The following is a 25,133-nucleotide window of genomic DNA, read 5'->3' on the forward strand; positions in this document are numbered from 1 at the left end:
TGCTCAGGGCATTCATAATGGAGCGGTACGGAGCAAAGTGAGTGTTTCAACTTTTCAATGAATTCCCATGAAAAGCTTGCATATGCAATCTGATAACGCGCCAGACTGGACACGCGCCGAGAATGACAGCCGCACATACTTCGGCTATGCTCAGCTCTTCTCTCGTGATGATTGAAATCTGACTCCTGCTGCGTCTGTGACGTGACTTTTCGTTCGGCTCCCTCACACTTTATTGAAAAGACACATTCAGTTTTTAACCCCTAGGAGTCTGAGCTGTTTTGTGGCCCTTTAGAAGTTTTGACATGCTCTGACATTTGTTTTTTTCAGTTGCTTATAAACACCTTAATGGCAAAAGTGTAATTACACTGTATTCAGCACAAACTGGGCTACCATAATATCTAAGCAACATGTATGTACATGCTTGTATTTTTGAGAGAAAAATGTTTATGCATGATTTTTGAGAAAACAAATATATATTATTTTAATTAATACCTCAAAACACACAATAGATATGTGTCCACAAGACTTTTGAATAATGGGTGTTGTTGCCAAGAGTTTTTGCTTCAAACTGATGTGAGAATCATTGAGCCTACTCATTCACATAAAACAAATCACTGATTTAAAATTTGTAAGACAGTTTTTCTTCACAAAGCCCATATGTGAGCAGGCGTGATATCTAATGAATAATGATGAGTATCACCTGAGAGGACAAAAGAACATGATAGCCAGCATAATGAGCTGCATAAGGAATGAGCTTCAGGTACCTATGTGACTGAGATATTATATATTGTACTTATTTAGTTAATGCATCTTGTATTAAGAATGTTTGTTTAAATATTTAGACAAGAAACAAGACAAATTACTAAGAGAATTTTTTCTAAATATTTTGTACAATTTTTTGTTTTTGTTTTTGAAAGTAGTCTCGTGCTAAAAAAATTAATAATAAATAATTAAAATCAAGATATAATTTATACAAAACGAATTTCACTCTAAAAAAGCAATTCACTTTCTACAACAACAAAAAAATCACTTTCTACAAAACAGAACTCCAGAATAATTTATTTAGAATGTAGTCAACAAAGGCCTATTACATTTTAAATGATCAAAAGATTTGACTACACTGCAAAAATGCTCTTCTTATTTAGTTGAAAATTGTACTTATCTAATAAATGCATCTAGATTTAAGAATGTTTAAATATTTAGACTAGAAACAAGACAAATTACTAAAAGCATTTTTCTACTTTTTTTTTTACTATTTTTGTTTTTGAAAGTAGTCTCATGCTAAAAAAATATATAATAAATAATTAAAATTAAGATACAATTTATACAAAATGAAATTCACTTTAAAGAAACAATTCACTTTCTACAAAACAAAAAAATTTACTTTCTACAAAACAAACCTTGATATTAACTCGATAAAACAAACTTTGATATTAAATAAAAAAAAATAACATTAGGCTATAATATTTAAACATAAATATGAAGAAAAATACATTTGACTGGTACTATATTTATAGCATCTGAGCAGACATTTGTGAATAAAAGCATTATTGCTGTGAAACAGGCCAAATAAATCTTGTCTAAACAGTCTTGCGTGTATGACATGCAGCAGGATTCATATTTAAACAGTTTTTGTGCGTTTAATATTCACAGATGCTAACAGAATAAACTTAACAGAATAAAGCCTACCTTACAATCAACGCATCTCAAAACGATGTAGCTGAAGTAAAGTTACAGCGATTCACTAGATGTTTGTATGAGTTGATGTGTGGGCGTTGACGCATGGATCGTCAGTATTTGAATCTGAAAGAGCGTGTGCTCCGTGGGCATGGTCGCATTAGCGGATAATGAAGTGGCTCGAGAAAGACTGACATCTATCACTTTTCAACCATATTACATAAACACAGCATCTTTGTTTTCGATTTGGTTTACATTGTTTAAAACCTGACATTTCAGCGTTTCTTTAGACATATGTCTCATGTTTGTGAGAAGTATTCACTAAGCTAGAGGTCCTTTTCTGAAGACTATCTGAATGAATGTCTTTGAAAGAGAGGCTGCAGATCACGCATCATGTTTGTTTTCTTTATTTTGCAAAAAGCAATACATTTAGTTTTTATTGTGACTGTACACAAAAAAAGAAACTTAACAGATTATAATGATGTATAACACTTGCCTGAATTATAAAAAAACGACAGTTATTTGAGTCTCTTTGGCACTGATAAGAAAAAAAGAGAGCCGATCATGCCGGCGAGACCACCGACTCGAGAGGATTAATTGTAGTGTCTATTCTCTAACTGAACAAAATTATTTTATTACTATGAATATCAAAACGACGTTGGGGCAGTGCCGCGGTGGGCAAGTGATAACCAATAGCCGTGGCTTTGGGAGTGGCCTCGTAGGGCAGCGAAGCAAGTGCATTCTGGGAGTTGTTGTCTTTCATCCACATGAGACAAATACATTTTCTGTCTTTTCTCGGTCTAGAAGGCACCAAATTCAAAAATAATTTCACATTTCTACTACATAAATTACACAGTTTAAATACACATTCATCTTCCCAGCACTGAAGTGCCCCTTTAAGAAGTGTGAAATTTCTATGGTATCTCAAATTTATTGTAACAACCTTATTAACAGAAATAACTAAACCACAAAATAGATTTTGGTACCATCACCCACCCGTAGGATGTAGAGGTAGACATTTCTGAAAAATATACTACTTGACTTAAAGCAGTGGTCTCAAACTAAGTTCCTAGATTTCCTGAGTTTTGCTCTAACCAGCTCCAACTCACCTGCCTGGACATTTCTAGGCTGTGTTCGAAATCGCACCCTATACCCTCATTCACTATTCCCTACATTAGTCCAAAAACTAAAACGAGTGAGTGATTTCGGACACTAAGTGCGCCGGAAAGGCTGCCGTTTTTGCAGTTTGTGCTTGCTGTTTGGCAGCTCCAGTAATAATGAAAATATTTATCTTGAACTCTGCCACTGAAACTAGCATTTAACCTTAATCAAACAATATAATAATCATTTTAAAAAGGATAATTTATACCTGTATGCATGATATTGCGCTGAACCAGTGCGGTTCGAAAGATGGATGGATGATTGAATCAGCTGTGGGCACTATTTGAAGGAACAGCCATTTAGTGGTGTCCGAAACCATAGTGGACGTTATTAAGTGCACTCATTCAATCCCACAATGCATCACAATAACGAGTTTACAACTGATGTATGCTCGATGGCTAGAGAATACCCATAATGCACTGTGAGAGTCGCGCCGTGCATTGAATAAATTCCCGTGTTTCGCCAGGAGATGGCATCAACCCACACACTTTTTAAGACCAGTGATATTGGACCCACTCACTTTTATCGTCTCTAATTGAGCACATGTCTGTTTACATACCCTGATAAACACTGATTAAACGCGTTAGAAGCTTGATTTTCACTTTTCTAATATTTTCTTCATTTTCATTGAAAATAAATGCCTTTCCGATCTGATATGTGATGGGGAAAAAGGATCAGAGCAAGTTTGGCAAAAGGCGGATTTGAACCGCTGATCAATTTGCGTCAAATCTTGACGCCATGTGTCTTACCCCTACACTATTGCTGCTGATGAGGATTGAGTTTTCCGTTTTTTTGTCTGCCTCAACCAGACGTTTAAACAAGCCGATATATTTAAATATATTTATTGTAAATTGCATCTACTCCAGTAAAATGTTTCTGTTAAAGGACCCACCCACATTTTTTTGCTTCTGACGCCCATACAATATAGTATAAATAGTAGCCTAGTATATAGTATAAAATATATACTATACTATATATATTATACTATAAAATTTGTACATTTTTTTTATTAAATGCTTAATAGTTACTTTATTATTCATTACCCTTTCCAAGTAAGTTCAGTGCCAAGCATATATACAGCACTGTAAAAAATTAAGACATTACTTAACATTGAGAAAAACTACTAGAGAATATGGAGAGTTTTGATTTATTGTGACTCTCCAAACACAAGTTCATGGAAAGGAAACCGAGACGGCAGAAAGCGGCATCCTGTTTGAAGCAATAAACTAATCTTCTTTTGTTATTTTGTGTCTTTTCAGGATGCATGTCAAAAATTACTGAAAAACCTCCATAAATACCACAAACATTACTATCCAGTTCTTCAGTGTCTGCACTCTTTGACATCATTACTGCCTAAGTTTCCTCTCGGGAAGCACGTAAGTAGACCTTTTTGCAACACTTTTTTTTTTTTCATACAGTGTACAACATGTACTTAATAGTAATAACAATAGATTATGCGTAATTACAAAGCCGGGTGCATTTTTTTATTTTTTTTCTCACCACAATTTGGCCGTCTGAGACAAATTTGACAAATCCTAAAATATTCCTCTGATCCTAGGCTAAAATCTGAAGTCTTTGATCGTTAGTTTGACATGTTCCTTGGCAGCCATTAATGACCGCTGCGATCAAATTTTACCTCAGACTAAATTTTCAGAAGATTTGGCGCACAATCCTGCAGTGTCTCCTACAACGACCGTTTTTCAAGACAAACTATGACCAAAATGAGCGCTTGAGATTTCTTTGTAGCCACCATTTCAATCCCGCGTGTAATGCAGCTCACTGTCACCGAACGAGTCATTGATTGATGATATAAAACTCTGGACGAGTTTTCTTTCTTCCTTGACTATCGTACAGTCTGACTTTAAGGACAACTGAGATCTTACAGTGTGACATGGCTTACAGCGGGGATCATGTTCATGCAGTCTGACAAGGAACAATCGTGAAGGACTATTATAAATCGCAGTGTGTACCCGGCAAGGTTATTTTTGTAAACGAAAACTGAAACTAAAACTATTGGTCAAAAAACATTTTCGTAAACTGAAATAAAATTAAAAATCATAATAAATGAAAAACTAAACGAAACTAACAACTCTTACTGAAAAACTAACTGAAATAAAATAATAATTAGCAAAAATAAATATTCGTTTTCGTAATTAAGCTCTCTGTGGCGGAAAATCTGACTTGTGGCGGTTGAGGGAGTGTCTGTATATGGCGCTACTGCGCGTGAAGTGAGCTGAGGAGATTAACCGCTGTCCTGTGACGCGACACATGCAGTGAATACATCGCTAGTCCTAATCGGCTGCTCACAAAGAATGTGTTGGTGGCAGTGAAATGGGAAATGACACAAGGTAACAAGACTAACGTTGAACTTCTTTGAACTTAAGCTCACTGCTTTTTAGGGCTGCAACAACGAATCGATAAAAATCGATTATTAAAAGAGTTGGCAACGAATTTCATTATCGATTCGTTGTGTCGCGCGATTATTATGCCTGTCAATAAGACGCGGAGATGTTTGAGTATAAAAAAAAGCACGGTTGAGCGCAAAGCAGAGTGGAAGCGGGCGAGCCGTGTACCTGTCGTACCACGCAGCGGAAAAGCAACCCGAGCCAAGCGTACCAGTCGAAAAGCGCCATGAATAAATCGAAAAAGTGTGTTAATTGCAGAAAAAGCAACGCGACATGGCATGGGAGCACCACGGTGGTGATTCAGCACCTAAAACGAAAACATCTTGGAGTCCTTGATGAGGAGGAAGGGAGTTCAACAGCAGGGGAACGTTATGCTGCCTTCACGTGGTCTCGGAATTATCATACGAGTTTCCTAGGTAAACATTGCACATGAACGCCCTCACATTTTGAAACTTAAATGCAATGCGCTCGTAATCACGACTTCAGAAGTCGGAATCATCAAATTTCCGATAGCACGTGAAGGCAGCATTAGTCACTACAAAATCCCACTTTTGTTCCGTTTGGAAGTGAGGAGCGTGACGTCCCTCCAGTAGCTCTTCTGGTGCTTGTTTACTCGTTATCCAGCTTGACAAGCATGACAAGTTAGCGTTAGCTTGTTAATAACAGGAGTAAAGCAGGGGTGGTATAGTTTGCAAGACTAAAGACACGTTTTTATTCACTTGCCTTTTTTGGCCCATTAATTTTTCAATCTGTTGCTATGTTAATTTCGTTGACAAATAATTTGTCAGTATTTTAATCAACAACATTTGTCACAGACAAAAACGAGACAAATTAAAACCAGCTTTGAATGACAAAAACTATGACTAATATCTATTGTCATTTTCGGTCAGCATTCGGTCTTAAAGTGACAGCAGTCCATTAACCTGCTTCCATTTGTGCTCTTAATATTAATCAAACAACAAAAGACAGAGGAAATCACCTCTTAGGTTTTAATAAGGATTCATTATATTTATTATACATTAATTATTTAATCCATATTTAATCTATAAGGAATGTTGTATGCAAGTTGTTATAAAGAATGCATATCATTCATTGAAAATAAGACATTGAAAATTGTGTTCTTCTTTAGGAGGAGTAGTTTTATTTAATTGTTACATAATATTTTTTAATATGTCACAGCGGTTAAATGTAATATCATTCATATTAATAGGTTAATACAGTAGATGTTTTCTCCAGGAGTATATAATGGGTTTGGACATTTTAGAGAAATTCTTGATGCATTACAATTTAACTAAACCCATTCATTTTGTTTGTGAGTGTAGTGTAGAGAACAAGTTCTAACATCCTGTTAAGTTTTCTGATTAGTATTTTTCTTTATAAAAAAAAAAAAAGATTTATAGATTTATTGTAGCAACCTGTGCACTTTCTGAAGATTTTTTGCACTGTGAATTTGCACTGTCAGTTCTTTTCTTGAATAAAGGATTGGAAATGAATGGTTTTTTTTTAATTATCCGATTCATCGATTAATCGAAGGAATAATCAACAGATTAATCGATTATTAAAATTATCGTTAGTTGCAGCCCTACTGCTTTTAGAACGCCATTTCATGCGCAACGCAGGTGCAACCGCAACTATTGTAGCAAGTGCTACTGAGTGTTTGAGATTTCATGTTAGCATAATATTGACAGGCTCAAAGGTGTTATCATTGTTTTTACAAATCATTTACTACTACTAATATTATTATCTGTGTGGAGACATTTCCCCACAAAGTAGGGAATTCCAGGAAACACACACACACACACACACACACACTTCATTATTTAATCACACTGTCTTCACAAAAGTTAGTGTTGGCTGTAGTCAGACTTTAGCTGTGGCCACACTGCTAGCCTACATTGTACTACTGAAGAAATTAAAATAAGCTTATAATTGTTTAATAATATTTCATCTATAATGAGTTTGTCTGGAATTTATCATTTTTACTTTTATATTTTTACATTGCATTTATTTGGTTCCTTGTTCAATCTCAGACCATTGTATGCTGTATAGGTCATAGTTTGACTCAAGCTTTTTTGCTTAAAGGTGAAGACCCAACTTTATGCATGATTTGTAAGATTCCCCTCTCCGTTAAACATTTTTTTTTAAATCATAAGTTGATTTAAAAAATCTTGTATAATATGACTTGTTGTGTTTGTTTGCTTGGTTTTATTGAATATATATGATATTTGTGTTTTTGTAATTTAATTTTTGCCATGAATATAGCCTTAGATGCTGACATGGCATTAAATAAAACAATCTGTATTCCATTATTTTATTTTTATTATTAAGATGTCTGCATCAAGGTTATTATAGTTTCACATTTTTAAATTAGTTTTTATTTTATCGTTTTTGAATTTGCAACAAATTTCAGTTTAGTTTTAGTTCGTTTTATAAATTATGTAGCTAGATTTAGTTTAGTTTTTATTTTGTAAACACATTTCTATTTATTTAGTTTTTATTTATTTAGTTTCAGTTTTAGTTTTAGTAATTATAGTTTAGTAGAGTTACCAGAACGAAGTGTAGAGACCAAATCAAGATTTTTAATTTCAGCAAAGTTTAATGTTTGCACCGATTAGAGTTTACTCTTATGCAGTCATCTTAATAATATAAATAAAATAATGTGATACAGATTGTTTTATTTAATGCCATGTCAGCAGCTAAGGCTATATTCATGGCAAAACTTAATTACAAAAATACAAATATCATATAAATACAATTAAAACAAGCAAACAAACACATGTCATATACAATATTTTTTTAAATCAACTTGTGATAAAAAAAATCCAAAACCTTTTCATGCATAATCTTACTAAATAAGATTTAAGTGAAATAACTTGATAAAAGAGAATTCTTGTTTTAACCCAGGACAGTCCAACAAAACATGTTTAACGGAGAGGGGAATCTTACAAAACATGCATAAAGTTGGGTCTTTACCTTTTAAGCAAAAAAGCTTGAGTCAAACTATGACCTATACGACAAAAAAATGGTCTGAGATTGAACAAAGAACCAAATAAATGCAACGTAAAAATATGAAAGTAAAAATGATAAATTCCAAACAAACTCATTCATATTAAAGATTAAATATTGTTAAACAATTAAAAGATTATTTATTTAAAGATTATTTCTTCAGTAGTACAATGTAGGCTAGCAGTGTGACCACAGCTAAAGTCATCTGACTACAGCCAACACAAACTGTTGTGAAGACAGTGTGATTAAATAACGAAGTGTATGCTGTCTGCATGTTTGTGTGTGTGTGTTTGTGTTTCCTGGTATTCCCTACTTTGTGGGGAAATGTCTCCACACGGAGGATGATATTATTAGTAGTAAATGATTTGTAAAAACAATGATAACCCCTTTGAGCCTGTCAATATTATGCGAACATGAAATCTCAAACACACAGTAGCACTTGCTACTATAGTTGCTGTTGCACCTGCGACTCTTGCGTATGTAACGGCATTCTAAAAGCAGTGAGCTTAAGTTCAACGTGCGTCTCATTACCATGTGTCATTTCCCATTTCACTACCATGAACGCATTCTTTGTGAACAGCTGTTGAACGGGACTAGCGATGTGTTCACTGCATGCCTCGCGTCACAGGACAGCGGTTAATCTCCTCCGCTCACTTCACGCGCTGTAGCTCCATATACAGACACTCCCTCAACCGCCACAGGGCAGATTTTCTGCCACAGTAAAGAGGGCTTATTAAATACGAAAACGAATATTTATTTTTGCTAATTATTATTTTATTTCAGTTAGTTTTTTCAGTAAGAGTTGTCAGTTTTGTTTAGTTTTAATGATTTATTTTATTTCAGTTTACGAAAATGTTTTTTGACCTATAGTTCTCTTACGAGAGGTTCTCTCGTATTGCGTAAGTTCCTTACGCTACGGGAAAGTATTCTTTCTTCGAGATTTCTGAAAAACCCAAAATTATCCTTAATTTTGTAACATTGTCAACGCAGTGCGGCAGCCTGGCAGACCATAGCAGGCTATTCCAGCGTGCTATTGGCTGCTCTGCTGGCAACTGCAGCAGCCTATCGGTGAGCCCGCGTGACGTGGCGACCAATGAGGGCGCTTCGCGCCCACCTGGCTTCATTTGCCTACAGGTGGGGCGTGGCCACGTGTATATAAGCAGGGCTCACGGGCTGCATATTCGATTTTCTTTTCTTCAGCGAAGCCCTTCGCATCGCTGGATCTGGAACCCGCCGCCGTGACCGCGCAGACAAGCAAGCAGAGGACAGCGCCTGAGGAAGCCGGCAGCATCGCGCCACCTTCAGCCTTCCGTGCCTGCTCTGCTATCCGGCAGCCCCATATCCTTTTACGCTCAAAGTGTTGTCGCCGCTGCGTCACACTTTTCACAAAAAGAGCCGAGCGTTGATACAAATGTCTCGTTCCACCTGCGGCTCGTGTCACGCGCAGCTCAGCTCCGGGGACCGCCATGTGATCTGCGCTCTCTGCCTGGGCCGTGATCACGCCGCCGCCGCACTCCACGCTGGCGGATGCCAAGAGTGCGAAGAACTGACGATGTCGACCCTGCGGGCTCGACTCGTCCTGTTCGAAGATGATATCCCTCCAGTCCCTGCCACGCCGCGCAAGAAGAAGCGCCGCTCGCAGCGGACTCCGGAGCTCGCAGAGAGAAGCTCGCCGGAACCTTTCCCGCCCGCTTCACTCTCGCCTTCCCCGCCCCCACCCCAGGCCGCCATTTCTGTTGCCGCCTCCGGGGATGAGGCGGATGCGGCCGCGGAACGCGCCGACAGCTGCTCCATCATGGCTTCCGACAGCGAGGACTGGTCTTCCGCGTCCTCTTCAGTCCGGGGCTCCGGACGCTCTCGAGCGGGTGAGGACGCCGAACTCTTGCGCCTTCTCACCCGGGCTGTCGAGCAGCTAGGCCTCGAATGGGCCCCGCCCAAGGTGGCAGCGCCGAACCGACTTGACGGATGCTTCCTAAACAGTCGCCGCCGTGCGCCCACCTCCAGGACTGCACCCTTTTTGCCGGAGCTTCACGAGGAGCTCGCAAAGTCCTGGAATGCGCCATTCTCCGCGAGGGTCTCGTCTCAGGCTTCTTCGACGCTCTCACAAGTTGACGGCGCGGCCGAGAAAGGCTACAACGCTATCCCTCCGGTGGAAGAGGCGGTCGCAGCGCACCTTTGCCCGCCTTCTGGTTGGCGCTCAAAGGCTGCCCTCCCGTCTAAGGCCTGCAGAGTGACGTCATCGCTGATCGGCCGCGCTTTCGCTGCCTCCGGTCAAGCTGCGTCCGCTCTGCACTCTATGGCCGTGCTGCAAATCCTCCAAGCTAATCTCCTCCGCGACATGGACGAGAAATGCTGTGACGCTGAGTTAATCACGGATTTGTGAAGCGCGACGGATCTCTCCCTTCGCGCCACCAAGACCGCAGCACAGGCCCTCGGACGCTCTATGGCCTCCCTCACGGTAGCTGAGCGCCACCTCTGGCTCACGCTCGCGGACATGCGAGAAACAGAGCGCGCGGCCTTCCTAAACGCCCCGCTCTCTCCGTCTGGGCTTTTCGGACCAGCGGTCAAGGGGATCGTCGACCGTTTCTCCGAAGTGCAGAAAACGACGCAGGCCATGAACCTTTTCCTGCCTCGACGCCCCGGCGCTAGCAATAGCTCCGTTGCTCGCCGTCCTCGTGACCAGCCAGCAACGAGCTCCGCGCAGCGCCCAGCGCGGCCCCCTTCGTCTCAGAGAAGACCGAGCGGCCGCCCCAGATCGCGCTCTTCCAGCCGTGGTAAGCCGCCTCCACCTCGGGGCCCCCGGCCTAGGATCACGCTGAAGCCCGAGCCTCCAAAGTCCTCCTAGCAAGAGGCGAGAAACGACGGTTAAGTCCCGCCGCGGCCGGACCACCGTCAAAACTCTTTTTCCTGTCAGCCCCCACCACTGTGGCTGCTGCAGATGGATTTCACGCAGCCAACGAGCCGGCAAAAATGCCTTCTCGCCTGTCAATAACCGCCGTTTTTACGGCGAACCAGAGAAATCACAAAAGTTGCATTATTTCTGGTCGCACGGCTCGCGCCGTATGTGTTTCAAATGCAGTAAATGTGCCCACTTTTCTGTGTTCACCCCTGCACACAAGCACTATAAACCCTGTGTCCCCCACTCACATAAAGCGGCCATCGGCCGCTCGAGTGCTAGAGTTAGGTCACGTGTCCGCTTGTTTGCGACCACGACTAACCACCACACGCGCTGTCACACAGCCACTCTTAACCGGTCATGTTCCACGCGTAAGAGTTGTGCCCGCTCAAACGCGCTCACACATTTTCGCGAACATTATGCCTCAGGCGCCACGCGCCACGCCACACACCATTTATTTTCCGCCCAGGGTGGCCGGAGCGATGAGTGTAGGGCCGCACAAGCCACTCCCCGCTCGAAGCGGCAGAGATGCAGTGTGTAGGGCGGCCAGCCATCGCGAGCGATCGGCTGGCCCACAGCACAGAGAGCGCGCGCACTGCGCCCGCCCCTCCTATACGGGCCGTCAAACCCGCGAAGCGCGGCGTTTCGAGCCCGGAGGCCGTTCTATCCCGTGTGGCGCACGCGAGAGCGTGGGAAGCCATTCCAGGTGTATCAGAATGGGTGCTGAAAACAGTGAAGCACGGCTACACTCTGCAGTTCGCTCGCCGCCCTCCGCGCTTCTGTGCGCGTACAGAGACGAGAGTGAGCGAGGAAGTAGCACATCTACTTCGAGCAGAAATAGCCACGCTGCTGTGCAAAGGGGCTATAGAACCGGTTCCCCACTCTATGAGCGAGTCAGGCTTTTACAGCCGGTATTTTCTCGTGCCAAAAAGGGATGGGTCGCTCAGACCGATTCTGGATCTGAGGCGTCTGAACAAAGCTCTTATGAAAAGATCGTTCAAGATGCTCACGACCAAGCAGATCCTCGCGCATATTCGCCCGAGAGACTGGCTAATCTCCCTAGATTTGAAAGATGCATATTTTCAAATCAAGATAACGCCGCGTCACAGGCCATTCTTACGATTCGCCTTCGACGGCCAGGCTTATCAATACACCGTCCTTCCGTTCGGCCTGTCACTAGCACCCCGTACATTTACGAAGTGCATGGACGCGGCCCTCGCTCCTCTGAGAAATCGAGGGATGCGAGTATTGAACTATCTGGACGATTGGCTCATCCTGGCGCAGTCGGAGGCCGAGCTCCTCGCCCACAGGGCAATGCTGCTCAGCCATCTGGACAGCCTAGGGCTCACGGTCAATTGGACCAAGAGCTCATTAGTGCCCACGCAATCAACCTCATTTCTGGGTTTGAATCTGGACACTGTGGCAATGTCAGCCCGCCTGTCACCCCATCGCGCGCGCCAAGTTCGGCGCATGGCTGCGTACTTTCGGCCAGGCAAAATCGCACCTCTCAAGCTGTTTCAGAGGATGCTGGGACGTATGGCCTCAGCTGCAGCTGTGCTCCAGCTGGGCTTAATGCGCATGCGCCCGCTGCAATGCTGGTTAAACGCTCGAGTGCCTCACAGGGCCTGGGCGTCCGGTGGCTTCAGGATCAGAGTGACTCAGGGCTGCGTGTCAGCCCTAGAGCCCTGGTTAGTAGCCGACTGGTACCAGAGGGGAGTGACGATGGGAGCCATCTCACACCGCAAGGTCATCTCGACGGACGCCTCCACCACGGGTTGGGGCGCCGTTTTCGAGGGCAGATCAGCCTCGGGCCTTTGGTCGAGCGAGGAAAAACTCCTACACATAAACTGTTTGGAGATGATAGCGGTAGAGAACGCGCTCAAGCAGTTTCTCCCGCTTATACGAGGACACCATGTGTTAGTCCGGTCGGACAACACCACAGTGGTGTCCTACGTGAACCGGCAGGGCGGTGTCAGGTCCAGAGGTCTGGGCAATCTGACAGAACGCCTGCTCGTGTGGGCACACAGCTCGCTGCGCTCGTTGAGAGCTGCGCACGTGCCGGGCCACCTCAATGTGGGCCACCTCAATGTGGGCCCGGACAAGCTGTCCAGGGGCCTCATTCTCCCAGGAGAATGGTCCCTGCACCCCCAGACAGTCCAGCTGGTATGGCGCCTGTTCGGCAGAGCGGAGCTCGACCTCTTTGCAACAAAAGAGAACGCCCGCTGCCCGACGTTTCTGTCCAAAAGCGAGGATGCGCTGTCCCAAACTTGGCCCAGCCTCCCGCTGTATGCTTTCCCGCCGATCTCCCTATTGCCCCAGGTCATAGCGAAAATCAGGGAAACGCGCCGTCCGGTGCTCCTTATAGCACCGCGCTGGGAGAACCAGATTTGGTACCCAGAGCTGGTGAAGCTGTCGCACTCACCCCCCTGGCCAGTTCCGCTGAGAGCAGACCTTCTCTCTCAAGCAGGAGGCTCAGTTTGGCATCCCCATCCAGAGCGATGGTCTCTGCATGTATGGGTGACCAACGGATACCCGTTGACCTGCCCGAAGGGGTTATGAACACGATTTCACACTCTAGAGCCCCCTCGACGAGGCGGTTATATAGTTCTAAGTGGTCGGTGTTCACTGAGTGGTGTGTTTCCAAGGGATTGGACCCACAGCAATGTGGGGTCCAGCGGGTGCTCTCCTTCCTCCAAGAGCTTTTGGAATTGGGCAGGTCCCCTTCCACGCTCAAAGTGTATGTGGCGGCTATAGCAGCGTTCGCTCAGACGACGCTAGGTAGCACGCTAGGAAGGAACGAGCTCATCGTCCGTTTCCTCAGAGGAGCCAGACGGATGAATCCCCCGCGGCCCCCGTCGGTTCCTATATGGGATCTGGCCTTGGTCCTAGAGGCCCTGAAGGCTCATCCCTTTGAACCGCTCGAGACTGTGGAACCAAGGTTCCTTTCGCTGAAAACCACGTTTCTGATAGCTCTGGCTTCAGTGAAACGCGTGGGGGATCTACACGCGCTCTCAGTGAGCCCGACGTGTATGGAGTTCGGTCCTAATGACTCTAAGGTCATTCTCAGACCGAGGCATGGTTATGTCCCCAAAGCGATCGGCACTCCCTTCAGGGCGCAGATTATCTCCCTCTCGGCTCTGCCAGCATCCGATGAGGGGGACGGTGGCAATTTCCTCTGCCCTGTCAGGGCATTGAGGGTTTATGTCACACGCTCCGCCGCCTTCAGGCGTTCTGAGCAGCTATTTGTTTCGTTTGGTGGGCGCACTAAAGGTCTCGCCTCCTCGAAACAGACCCTGTCCAGGTGGATAGTGGACGCGATTGCAACTGCATACGCTTCCAAACACCTGCAGTGCCCGCTAGGTGTCAGAGCACACTCCACCAGAGGCATGGCCTCTTCGTGGGCTTGGGCCAGAGGGATTTCCATCCACGATATCTGTATGGCGGCAGGCTGGGCCTCCCCGTCTACGTTCGTGAGATTTTACAATCTGGAAGTTCCTGCCTTACAGGCGAAAATGTTATCAGTTCAATAGGGCCGTTGGTTCTGCCCAGTGATTCTGCGCAGACATAGCTCACATACTGGTAGTAAGTTCGGTACTAGGCTCATGTGAATTTGAAGGAGACCGGCGGTGCCGTTCCCTCATTTACGAGACGAGCTGTTGTGAGTTTGAAGGTGACCGGCGGTGCCGTTACCTCACTCATATAACAAGATATTGTGAATTTGAAGGCGACCGGCGTTGCCGCTCCCTCATTCATGAGACAAGGTGTGGTGAATTTGAAGGAGACCGGCAGGTGCCGTTCCCTCATTCATGGGACAGGGTGTTGTAACCACCCGTCGTAAACCACCCGTCAGTTCGAATGAAGTGTCTGTATATGTGGTGGCCCGTTTTTTCTTTACCGGCCACCCTGCCCGAGCAGTGTTATGGTCCCCGGTTCCCTGGGATACATATGCTGTATGCGAGGCGCGCACGGCGTTGACAATATGTTCCCGTAGCGTAAGGAACTTACGCAATACGAGAGAACCTCTCGTAAGAGAACGATACTCGGTTACTTAACGTAACCTCGGTTCTCTCTAGAAGAGGGAACGAGTATTGCGTTCCTTGCCGTGCGCCCCGCTGGCTTTTACGCTTCAGAACTAAGAAAACCGAATATGCAGCCCGTGAGCCCTGCTTATATACACGTGGCCACGCCCCACCTGTAGGCAAATGAAGCCAGGTGGGCGCGAAGCGCCCTCATTGGTCGCCACGTCACGCGGGCTCACCGATAGGCTGCTGCAGTTGCCAGCAGAGCAGCCAATAGCACGCTGGAATAGCCTGCTATGGTCTGCCAGGCTGCCGCACTGCGTTGACAATGTTACAAAATTAAGGATAATTTTGGGTTTTTCAGAAATCTCGAAGAAAGAATACTTTCCCGTAGCGTAAGGAACTTACGCAATACTCGTTCCCTCTTCTAGAGAGAACCGAGGTTACGTTAAGTAACCGAGTATCGTTTTAGTCTTAGTTTCAGTTTTCGTTTACGAAAATAACCTTGGTCTGCATGAGAGTAAACTCTAATCTGTGCAAACATTAAACTTTGCTGAAATTAAAAATCTTGATTTGGTCTCTACACTTCGTTCTGGTAACTCTGCTAAACTATAATTACTAAAACTAAAACTGAAACTAAATATATAAAAACTAAATAGAAATGTGTTTACAAAATAAAAGCTAAACTAAAACTAGCAAAACCATTTATAAAACTAAACTGAAATTTAAAGCAAAATTTAAAACGATAATAAAATAACTCATTTAAAAATGCAAAACTATAATAACCTTGGTTCCCGGCTTAACTGTAAACCAAACCCTAACTTTATAGTAAGTACTTGTTAGTTAATATTACTCTGTACTTCAGCCAAATGAAGTCATCTAGTATTAATTTACTTCCAAGACAACATGGTCAAATTATCTTTTCTTTTTCGGAACACAATGTAGATTGTATAGTATGAATCTAATCTAGATGTACTACATTCGTCATGTTGTCGTTGTGACCTACCAGTCTCGGTGGAGTTGCTTCTCTGCTATACAAAGATTTTAGCAGAAATAATGACACTGTTTTGCAGTTAGATTAATATTGTAAAAACCTGTCTAACGATTTATGGTTTGTTGATCCTGTTAAATTAGGATTTATTAGCTATTATGCAGTAAATCTAAAAAAGGTGTTATGCATGTATGCATGTATGCATGTATGCATGTATGCATGTATGCATGTATGCATGTATGTATGTATGTATGTATGTATGTATGTATCTATCCCTAAGAACTAAATAAAGAAAATTATAGTGTTCATCACATGTAACTGTTACTGTGATATAGATACGAGAACTCCATGTATCCTGCATTGAAAAGAATCTGTGGGAGACAGAGGAATATGACTCAGCCATGCAACTTCTGAGGTAACCCAGTCTACTAACCTGTTAGAAATGGCCGTTTTTAGTTATATTATTTGTATTTTGGATACAAATAATCTTCTAGTCTTGAGTGTTTTTTTCATGTGATCGTGTTTGGTGTCTGAATTGACATAATTTGCCACCGTTGCTTTTCCGACTAACATTGACAGGAATATCCGATTTGTCCGCTTGCATGGCACATATCCGATTCATATCAGATTTATTTGCACATAAGAATCAGACCTGAAACCGATCTGAGAATATCGGAATCCATGTGCTTTTTATAACATAATAGGGCAAGTGTAAAAATATGTTTAAGGCTTGTTTAGGTTTTACTTTTCCCAAAAAGGAATACATTACCATACAGAAGTTTAGGAGCTCCACACAATCCACATATAAGCGAGCAATCATGGATCAGACACATGGATGGGGCACACTGTCACACTGGAAGTTTAATTCGAAACAGGGCACAGTTTGGATGAAAAATTAGTAATGTGAAGGCGCACCGGGTTACAGAACCTGAGACTACATGTAGGAGGTGGTGTGAATTTGCTTGCACTGGTTGCCACCTTCATGTTAAACACAAATAGAAAAACCCAAACTTTGTTCACTCTGCTGTGCATAATAGCACCAAATTAATAAACACAATATATTGACCGTGTCCTGTTTTCTATCATTCGCCATGCACGTTTGTGATGAAGATGCACCAGGGTTCGATAGAATCAAGTGAGTGTGAAACTAGACCAACACTAGGCAGGTTTCCATTACATATTTGCGCAAAACTTGAGATATTTTCTAAATGTTGATTAAAAACTATTGTGAAATGATGGCATTTCCATTAACCATTGTTATGCGACTAATACAATTTTTCTCTCTCAATGAATGTGGGTAGGTGTATGTATATCGCAGTCACTGCACTAGCAATTATTTTTAATCGAAGGAGATGTAGGTGTGTTATCCAAGCATTAATGGCAAGGAGAAACCCCTTATACTTGGGAGCGGCCATGTATGAGGTGATTCTGGGAGGTTATAGTACGTGATTTCAGAGAAACTGGATTCCGAATTTCCGGATGAACAGATCGACCGTTTTGAGTTGTGCAGTGCAATAGGGCTATAAATAAAGAATAAAGAACTCTCTCGTCTTCTGTCCAAACATACCTCGCCATCTTTGAAGAATGATCATGTGACTTTTATGTACACCAGGTGACCTCTGAATGTGAGAGAAAAAACAGTGAAGTGACTAAAGCTGGGTGCACACTGCGATTTTGTCCACAATTTAGCAAATCCTAAAAGAGCCTAGGCTAATCCTAGCCTCTAATCCTAGGCTAAAATCTGAAGTCTTTGATCGTTAGTTTGCAGGGCCGGCCCGTGGCATAGGCGGAATAGGCAAATGCTAGGGGCGCCACTCATCCATAGGGGCGCCAAAATGTATTACTGATACTATTTTATTAATATTAATTTGAAATATTACCAAATAAAGCTAAAAAAAAAAAACTTAACTAAGTCCCCCGCCTCTTCCCGGTCCGCCTCATCAATCTCCCCCCGCCGATCTACTTGAAGTGCGTCAGAAATACAACGTGCGATCAGTTTAACGTTGGAAATGTGTTGTGTTGCGTCGCCTCTCGCCGCATCCAACGCAGACAGGATTGCTTTCCTTTTTTAGGGTGCTTGGCCGCTCGCTCCAGGTGTTGACACGGTGTAAGTTGCCTGATTATTTATGACAGATGGCCGATTGGTATTGTGTAAAAAAAGACAGAAGCCCTCTGATGCAGGGAAGATAAGGGATACACTGCTCTTCTTACATAGTATTTGTGTTTTGTTTATCTAAAAATTATTAAATCAAGGTGCATTTACTATAAGTAAAATGACAGAATATATTTTTCTTGTTTACTTGAAAATAAAAAAAGAGTTTTTGCTTAAAACAAGCATAATTATCTGCCAATGGATTGAGAGAAATAATCTTGTTCCTGATTGAAATCTTGTTTCTGTCCCAAACAGAAATTTGGCAGATAATTTTGCTTGTTTTAAGCAAAAACTCACTTCAGTTTGATTTTATTTTTAAGTAAACAAGAAAAATGTCTTATGTCATTTTACTTATCTATAAAAGCACCTTGATTTAAGAATTTGTTGATATTTGGACTGTAAACAAGAAAAAGATTTGTGTTTAAATAAGAAGAGCATTTTTTTGCAGTGTAAAGACAAAAGTAAAGTGATGTAGGCAAATTAATGAACAGTTTATTTAATTGCATAGTAGTAAAATACTAATGTTTGCTAATTAATTCAGTTATTTTTACCTTAAACTTTATGCAAGCAGCTGTTCTGGGTTCTCCAGAGGCCACAGCCAGTGTGATTTTGTACAAAATAAATAATATAAAAATATTAAACGCATGTAATATCACTTTTTTAATAGCCTAATGTTTTAACTCTGCAGTTGTGCAGTTTTAAGGGAGTTTTAAGGGGGTGTATCAATTTTAAAATGTATTTGCCCAAATTAGTAATGATATTTATATACAGGTTTATTTAAAATAGCAACATTTTATGTAAAATTCACATTAAATATCTAAATTTCTGTTTAATTCCTGGTGAAAACATGAATGCTCATAGCTTAGTGGAATATTGCTGCCATCTACTGGAAAACAAACACTTTTGCTAGTTCTCAATGAATAGTTTGTGCATGAATGCTGAGATGGTGGAACTGACACAAAGAAGGTTGCTGGTTTGATCCCAGCGGTCACCACCAGTGTGTCCTTGAGCAAGGCACTTTACTCCATGTTGCTCCAGGGGGATTGTCCCTGTAATAAGTGCACTGTAAGTCGCTTTGGATAAAAGCGTCTGTCAAATGCATAAATATAAATGAATGCTAGATGAACTCCTGCTCTTTGTGTTTAGGCTGTAATGTGGCATAGGTGCAATTTTTGTATAGTTTGACTATCATCAGCCTTTAAAAAATAAAAAATAATAATGATAATAATATCATGAACATAATGACGGGGTAGAATGGACTGGACATCATATAAAACAACAACAATAAATATAAAAATAAAACATCAATGCATTACAAAAATAAAACAGTACGAGTGTTTCCAAAGACTGATAACGTGTAGTGCTAAACCTTGACACAAGGGGCACCAAGTAAAATCTTGCCTAGGGCAGCAAATTGGTCAGGGCCGGCCCTGTTAGTTTGACATGTTCACCGGCAGCCGATTAATGACCGCTGCGATCAAATTTTACCTCAGATGAAATTCTGGCAGTGTCAGATTTGGCACACAATCCTGCAGTGTGACTTCTCCTAGGACAACTGTCAAATTGTCTTCATTTTTCAAGACAATCTATGACCAAAATGAGTGCTAGAGATCTTTGTAGGCACCATTTACTGTCACCTGAACAAGTCATTGATTGATGATATAAAACTCTGGACGAGTTTTCTTGCGTCCATTTTAACGTGCCTTGACTAATGTCTGACATTAATGACAGCTTAGATCTTACATGGTGACATGGCTTACAGCGGGGATCATGTTCATACAGTCTGACAAGGAACAATCATAAAGGACTATTATAAATCGCATAGTGTGCACCCTTAAGTTTAAGTTTAAATACCCCCAAAGACACTCAAAACTAACACTTACATTTTTAGTATCAGGAGAAAATTCACCAGTGTTACTCTTGTCAGAATCCACTGTCCATTAAACATATTTTGCTGGATTGTAATACTTCTACCCCTTTGAGAAACTGGTTTTATTCTGGTGATACTTTTGAAAAGGGTTTTAACCAAGTAAATCCAAATTTAGTTTTAAGAAATTAATCTTAAACATCTTTAGTTTTATTTTTGAATAACTAAACCTTACTCTTGCTAAGAATATAGCCATAGAAGCTGGAATGCCATTAAAAAAGGAAAGAAAAAATACCCCCAAAGATATGTCACATTTGATTTTCTTCAGTATACACCTGATATGCATGCGTGTTGTTGTTTGTTGTTTTATTTAGTTTTGTGATTCAGTGGTTCCTGTATTTATTAGAGAAATTGCTCCATTTTCAGTGTCATTCTTGATCATTTCTCTCCAGGATTCTTGCAAAAGATGAGCTTGTTGCAGCTTTAGAAAAGTGTGCTGAAATTCTTAAATCTGCCAATACCAAAAGAATGCAGAATGTGCTTCAACAAGTGGAAGATTTTATTGGCAGATTGGAAGCGCTGGAGGGTAAGTCAGTATGTGTTGTTTCAAAAAAATCTGAATATCACAAACTATTTGCATTTCCATTCAGTGTGTTCAAGAGAACAAAACTAGTCACTTCTGGAGAAATTGGATAAGAATATGAAATGCTTTATTTTTTGGGAACAAAACCGTGTCAGTAAATGTAGCAAATCATTTAATGCCAATCTGTTCAGAATGACTAGAGCAACATTTGGAATGCAATGCAAAAAATATTGATCAAACTATTTATTCTGTAAAAATTATTCCACGGTAGTTCATGCTTTTCTTATCTAATAAAACATTTATCCACCTCAACAAAATACACAAATTCAGTACCAGCACTGTGTATGTTCACTACGTTAGCAGTGTATTCTTAACTCTAGTATACATGTGACATCATCAGTAGACAATTTTATCCACACACTTCTCTTCATCTCTTAAATGGCATAGGTAAAGCTCAATTTGTATTCACATGAAGATCAGATCTCTGCTTTCTGCAAAAACTCACAATGGAAGGAGAATAAAGGCATATTCACACCAAGCTTAACAGCTATAATGAAAATGTTTTAATAATTGTTCTTATTATTTGAGAATAGAGAAGTCTACATCTTAACAATAATGACACTGACAAACAATATTGTTAGAATTACTTTCAGATTTTTTTCTGATAAAAAATTATAAAAACATTGACAGCCTATCAGAATCCAACTGGTTTTAAAACATCAGACAACATAACTGTAGTTACGCTCATAATAAACAGAATGTTATCGTCCGCTGGTTTGGGAGCTAATATTGTTATTTATAGCTATGTTTATTGTCATCGTTCTTGGTGTGAACGGGCTTAAATCGTTTTCTTGGGGGTTCTTTTACTGTCAATGATTGTGTAGATGTAAATATTTCCAAAAGGTTCTAGTTTTCTATTTTTTTCCCCTAATTTACAAGGTATGGTCTCTCATCGGTGGAGTGTTAACAACGATTTAAAGAGATACTTAAATTTTGTCTTTGGCAAACTGCTAGTTGGTCAGAACAGTTCTTTGAGTAATCAAAGAGTAGTCTTATTTTTCTGATTCAAGTTGGAGCAATTTATGGTTTTATGTAACTGACTTAAAGTTATGACCAGTCTTAAAAAATTAGATGAATAACTTGTAAGACTAGACCAGGAGGCGGGATCCTTTAAAAAAAAAATTATTATTAATTTTTTTATTTTTTGTTAATGCATTTTTTTAAAAGTCAATGCAAAAACTAATATTTTAATAACTTACTTCAATAACAACTTTATTTAGATCCATATACAACTAAAAAAATGCAACAAACAATGGACATGTTTTATTTTGGAATTAATTGTGCCCAAAATTTGGGTTGTTTTTACTGCAATAACAGGGCATGTAAAAATGCACTTTGTATTTCCTTGAGATCTTATATATATATATATATATATATATATATATATATATATATATATATATATATATATATATATATATATATATATATATATATATATATATATATATATATATATATATATATATATATATATATATATATATATATATATATAAAATATTTTTTAAAAAAGGAGTTCTTCTGGTATGCTGTAGTTGATTTTGAGGTTTTGTGACAAGACAACAAGTGAGTTGTTTAAAATTTGCAATCATTTGCAAAGAATTGAGTGTATTAAAGATTGAATCACTAGATGCACCATAAATACCCTTAGTAATACATTGCTTTGCCTGTCAGGTGTGACTTCAGAAGATTCTTCTAAGGATGGTGTCATCTTGGAGAAGAACAGAAGAACGGATCTCTTTCAGCTTCAAAAGGTTAAGTATTTGTTGTCTTATTTAGCTAAACTGGACTCTAATTTATTACATCCGTGTAAAACGTGTTAGTGATGTGTACATTTAAAATGGGACAACCATTCTAGATTTTAGAGAGCTTATTATTCACAAATTTACAAATCAAAGTTGATGGTTTAAATTAATTCTCAGTTGCTGTTATAACAGATTTTCTAACAGGAGGCATTACAATTATGGACCAAAGCAAGATTATGCTGTATTAAAGTCAAAAAGTAAATATGATATTACTGTAAAACTACATTTCCCAAACTTCAGTCTATTTGACTATGTGAATCTTATATATGTACTACTTAATATTGACACTGGTTTTGTTTATTATTACTAGCTCCATTTAAATGGACACCATTTGTTTCAGTTTAAATGAAAATATAATTTACATAAATGCGCACATCAACCCAATCACTTTATTTATTTTGCGTTTGTGTCAGACTTTAAAATTGATGTCATTCAACAATAACAGCTCGTTCTGTGCATTATACAAACAGATTACAAACAGATTATTAGGGTCCATGTAAATACAGCTACTGTAGCACTTCTGGTTAAAGCTGGAATTCACTACATGGCTTTTCTCCAGATTTTTGCATACATTTTTAGCCCTGATTTGTTGATGCTAATTGCTGAAAGTAAGAGCCAGTCTGCACGTTTTCAGCAGTTGGAGTTGACCGATTTTACAGAAAATCATGTAGTGTATTATGGGCTCAGAATCCGATATATATGATTTTGTCTTTGTTGCATGTTTGAGGATATCAACAAGGCACATTTCTGCACGAGTTCATTGTGTTAAGAGTGACTTGAGAGTCTGGTAATTTGTGACCCTCTGTCGTTTAGTGTGTGATGCGCCGTATTTCCTCTGTAACCATATACAAACTTGGCAAGTGTATAATACCTAGTGTTTTAAAATGTTAAGATGTCAGGCTTGTAGTGTATTCCAGCCTTTTAGAATGCAAGGAAGATGCGGTTTCTTGTAAGGAATAAAAAGACTGACATAATCGAGTCAGACTCCCAAAAGCAACACAAAGGTTGTGGTTCATCCCCCAGGGTTAAAGGGTTAGTTCACCCAAAAATGAAAAATCTGTCATTAATTACTCACCCTCATGTCGTTCCAAACCCGTAAGACCTTTGTTCATCTTCGGAACACAAATTAAGATATTTTTGATTAAATCTGAGAGCTCTCTGAACCCTCCATTGACAGCTGTTTAATTAACACTTTCAAGGCCATGAAAGGTAGTAAAGACATTGTTAAAATAGTCCATGTGACTCCAGTGGCTCAACCTTAATTTTATGAGAATACTTTTTGTGCGCAAAAAACAAACAACAATAACAACTATATTCAACAATTTCTTCACATCTGAGTCAGTCTCCTACACTGTTGACGTAGTAAATACATTCCAGCGCTTCCGAGTTACGTCAGAGCTACGCCAGAACTCCGGTTTACCATTGGCTGAAGCCATGTGAGCACCACAACACGTGTGTGATGTTGACACAGGAGTTGGCCAACGTAAACTGCATAGGAGACTGGCAGTGAAGTTTGAACCACTGTAGTCACATGGACTATTTTATCAATGTCTTTACCTTTCTGGACCTTCAAAGTGGTAATTAAATCTCTGTCAATGGAGGGTTCAGAGAGCTCTTGGATTTCATCAAAAATATCTTAATTTGTGTTCCGAAGAAGAACGAAGGTCTTACGTGTTTGGAAAGACATGAGGGTGAGTAATTAATGACAGAATTTTCATTTTTTGGGTGAACTATCCCTTTAAGACTCTTGGACTTTTGTTTGGTCAACCCAACTAAAAAAGTAGCTGAATTGAGGATCAGGAGATGCACCATCCTGTTTCTCATTCACAAAAAGATAGTTTTGTGTTAACTTGTGTTTTAAGACAAAGGGGAGTGACTTGCAAAGGGAGGATAACACAGTTACACCCCTTACTAAAGAGGATGTCTGATTTGCTTAAACCCCTTTAGGGTTTGGTCAACCCATGGTAGAAGTTGTTTGCCTTTTTATTATGAGCGTCAACCCATGACAGAATAGTCTGGCCTGTTCTACCTTTCTCTTTTCTTTCTATTTTCTTGTTTTGATGTTTTTGTTTGAGTCCTCGTTTTCTAAATTTGGTTCCGCAAAATCTGTGCTATCCCAGAAACATTCTTGTTAAACTAATCGCTCTTTTGAAATCTGTCTACAACATTCTGCCTCGTCTACTCGTCACTCAATTCACCATCCTCGATTTTGGCTTCCCATAACATTACTCCGAACTCAACCAGACCTCTGGTGAATCAACACAACCTGGAATCTCCATCTAGCGAATCCACAGAAAAATCAGGGTGCACGCAGAAGGATAAATTGTGTTGAGGATAAATTTTCACATGCTAACAGACTAAAGAATTAAAAAATAATGCAAAAACATTTTTGCCCTGATAAAAATACTTCTAATCTTATACCGATTTAAAAAAAAAATAGTTATTCTGTGATAGAAACACAGATTGGATAACTAATCATGATATTTATGAACACCTTGGCTGTAATAT

General features: G+C 40.5%; 1 protein-coding gene across 3 annotated transcripts in view; it reads left to right on the forward strand.

Annotated features, from left to right (window-relative positions):
* orc3 (origin recognition complex, subunit 3) overlaps window positions 1-25,133 on the forward strand; it is a 42,948-nt gene that overhangs the window by 10,069 nt on the left and 7,746 nt on the right. For 2 of the 3 annotated variants that reach the window (XM_079833398.1, XM_079833400.1), the window contains exons 12-15: window positions 4,098-4,214; window positions 16,491-16,570; window positions 20,627-20,760; window positions 22,495-22,574. In XM_079833398.1, the coding sequence (XP_079689524.1) occupies window positions 4,098-4,214; window positions 16,491-16,570; window positions 20,627-20,760; window positions 22,495-22,574 (411 nt within the window). The remainder of the gene's footprint in view (window positions 1-4,097; window positions 4,215-16,490; window positions 16,571-20,626; window positions 20,761-22,494; window positions 22,575-25,133) is intronic. The other variant, XM_079833399.1, reaches the window with a different exon arrangement.

This window comes from Gobio gobio, assembly GCF_949357685.1.
Source record: "Gobio gobio genome assembly, chromosome: 13".
Classification (NCBI taxonomy): domain Eukaryota; kingdom Metazoa; phylum Chordata; class Actinopteri; order Cypriniformes; family Gobionidae; genus Gobio; species Gobio gobio.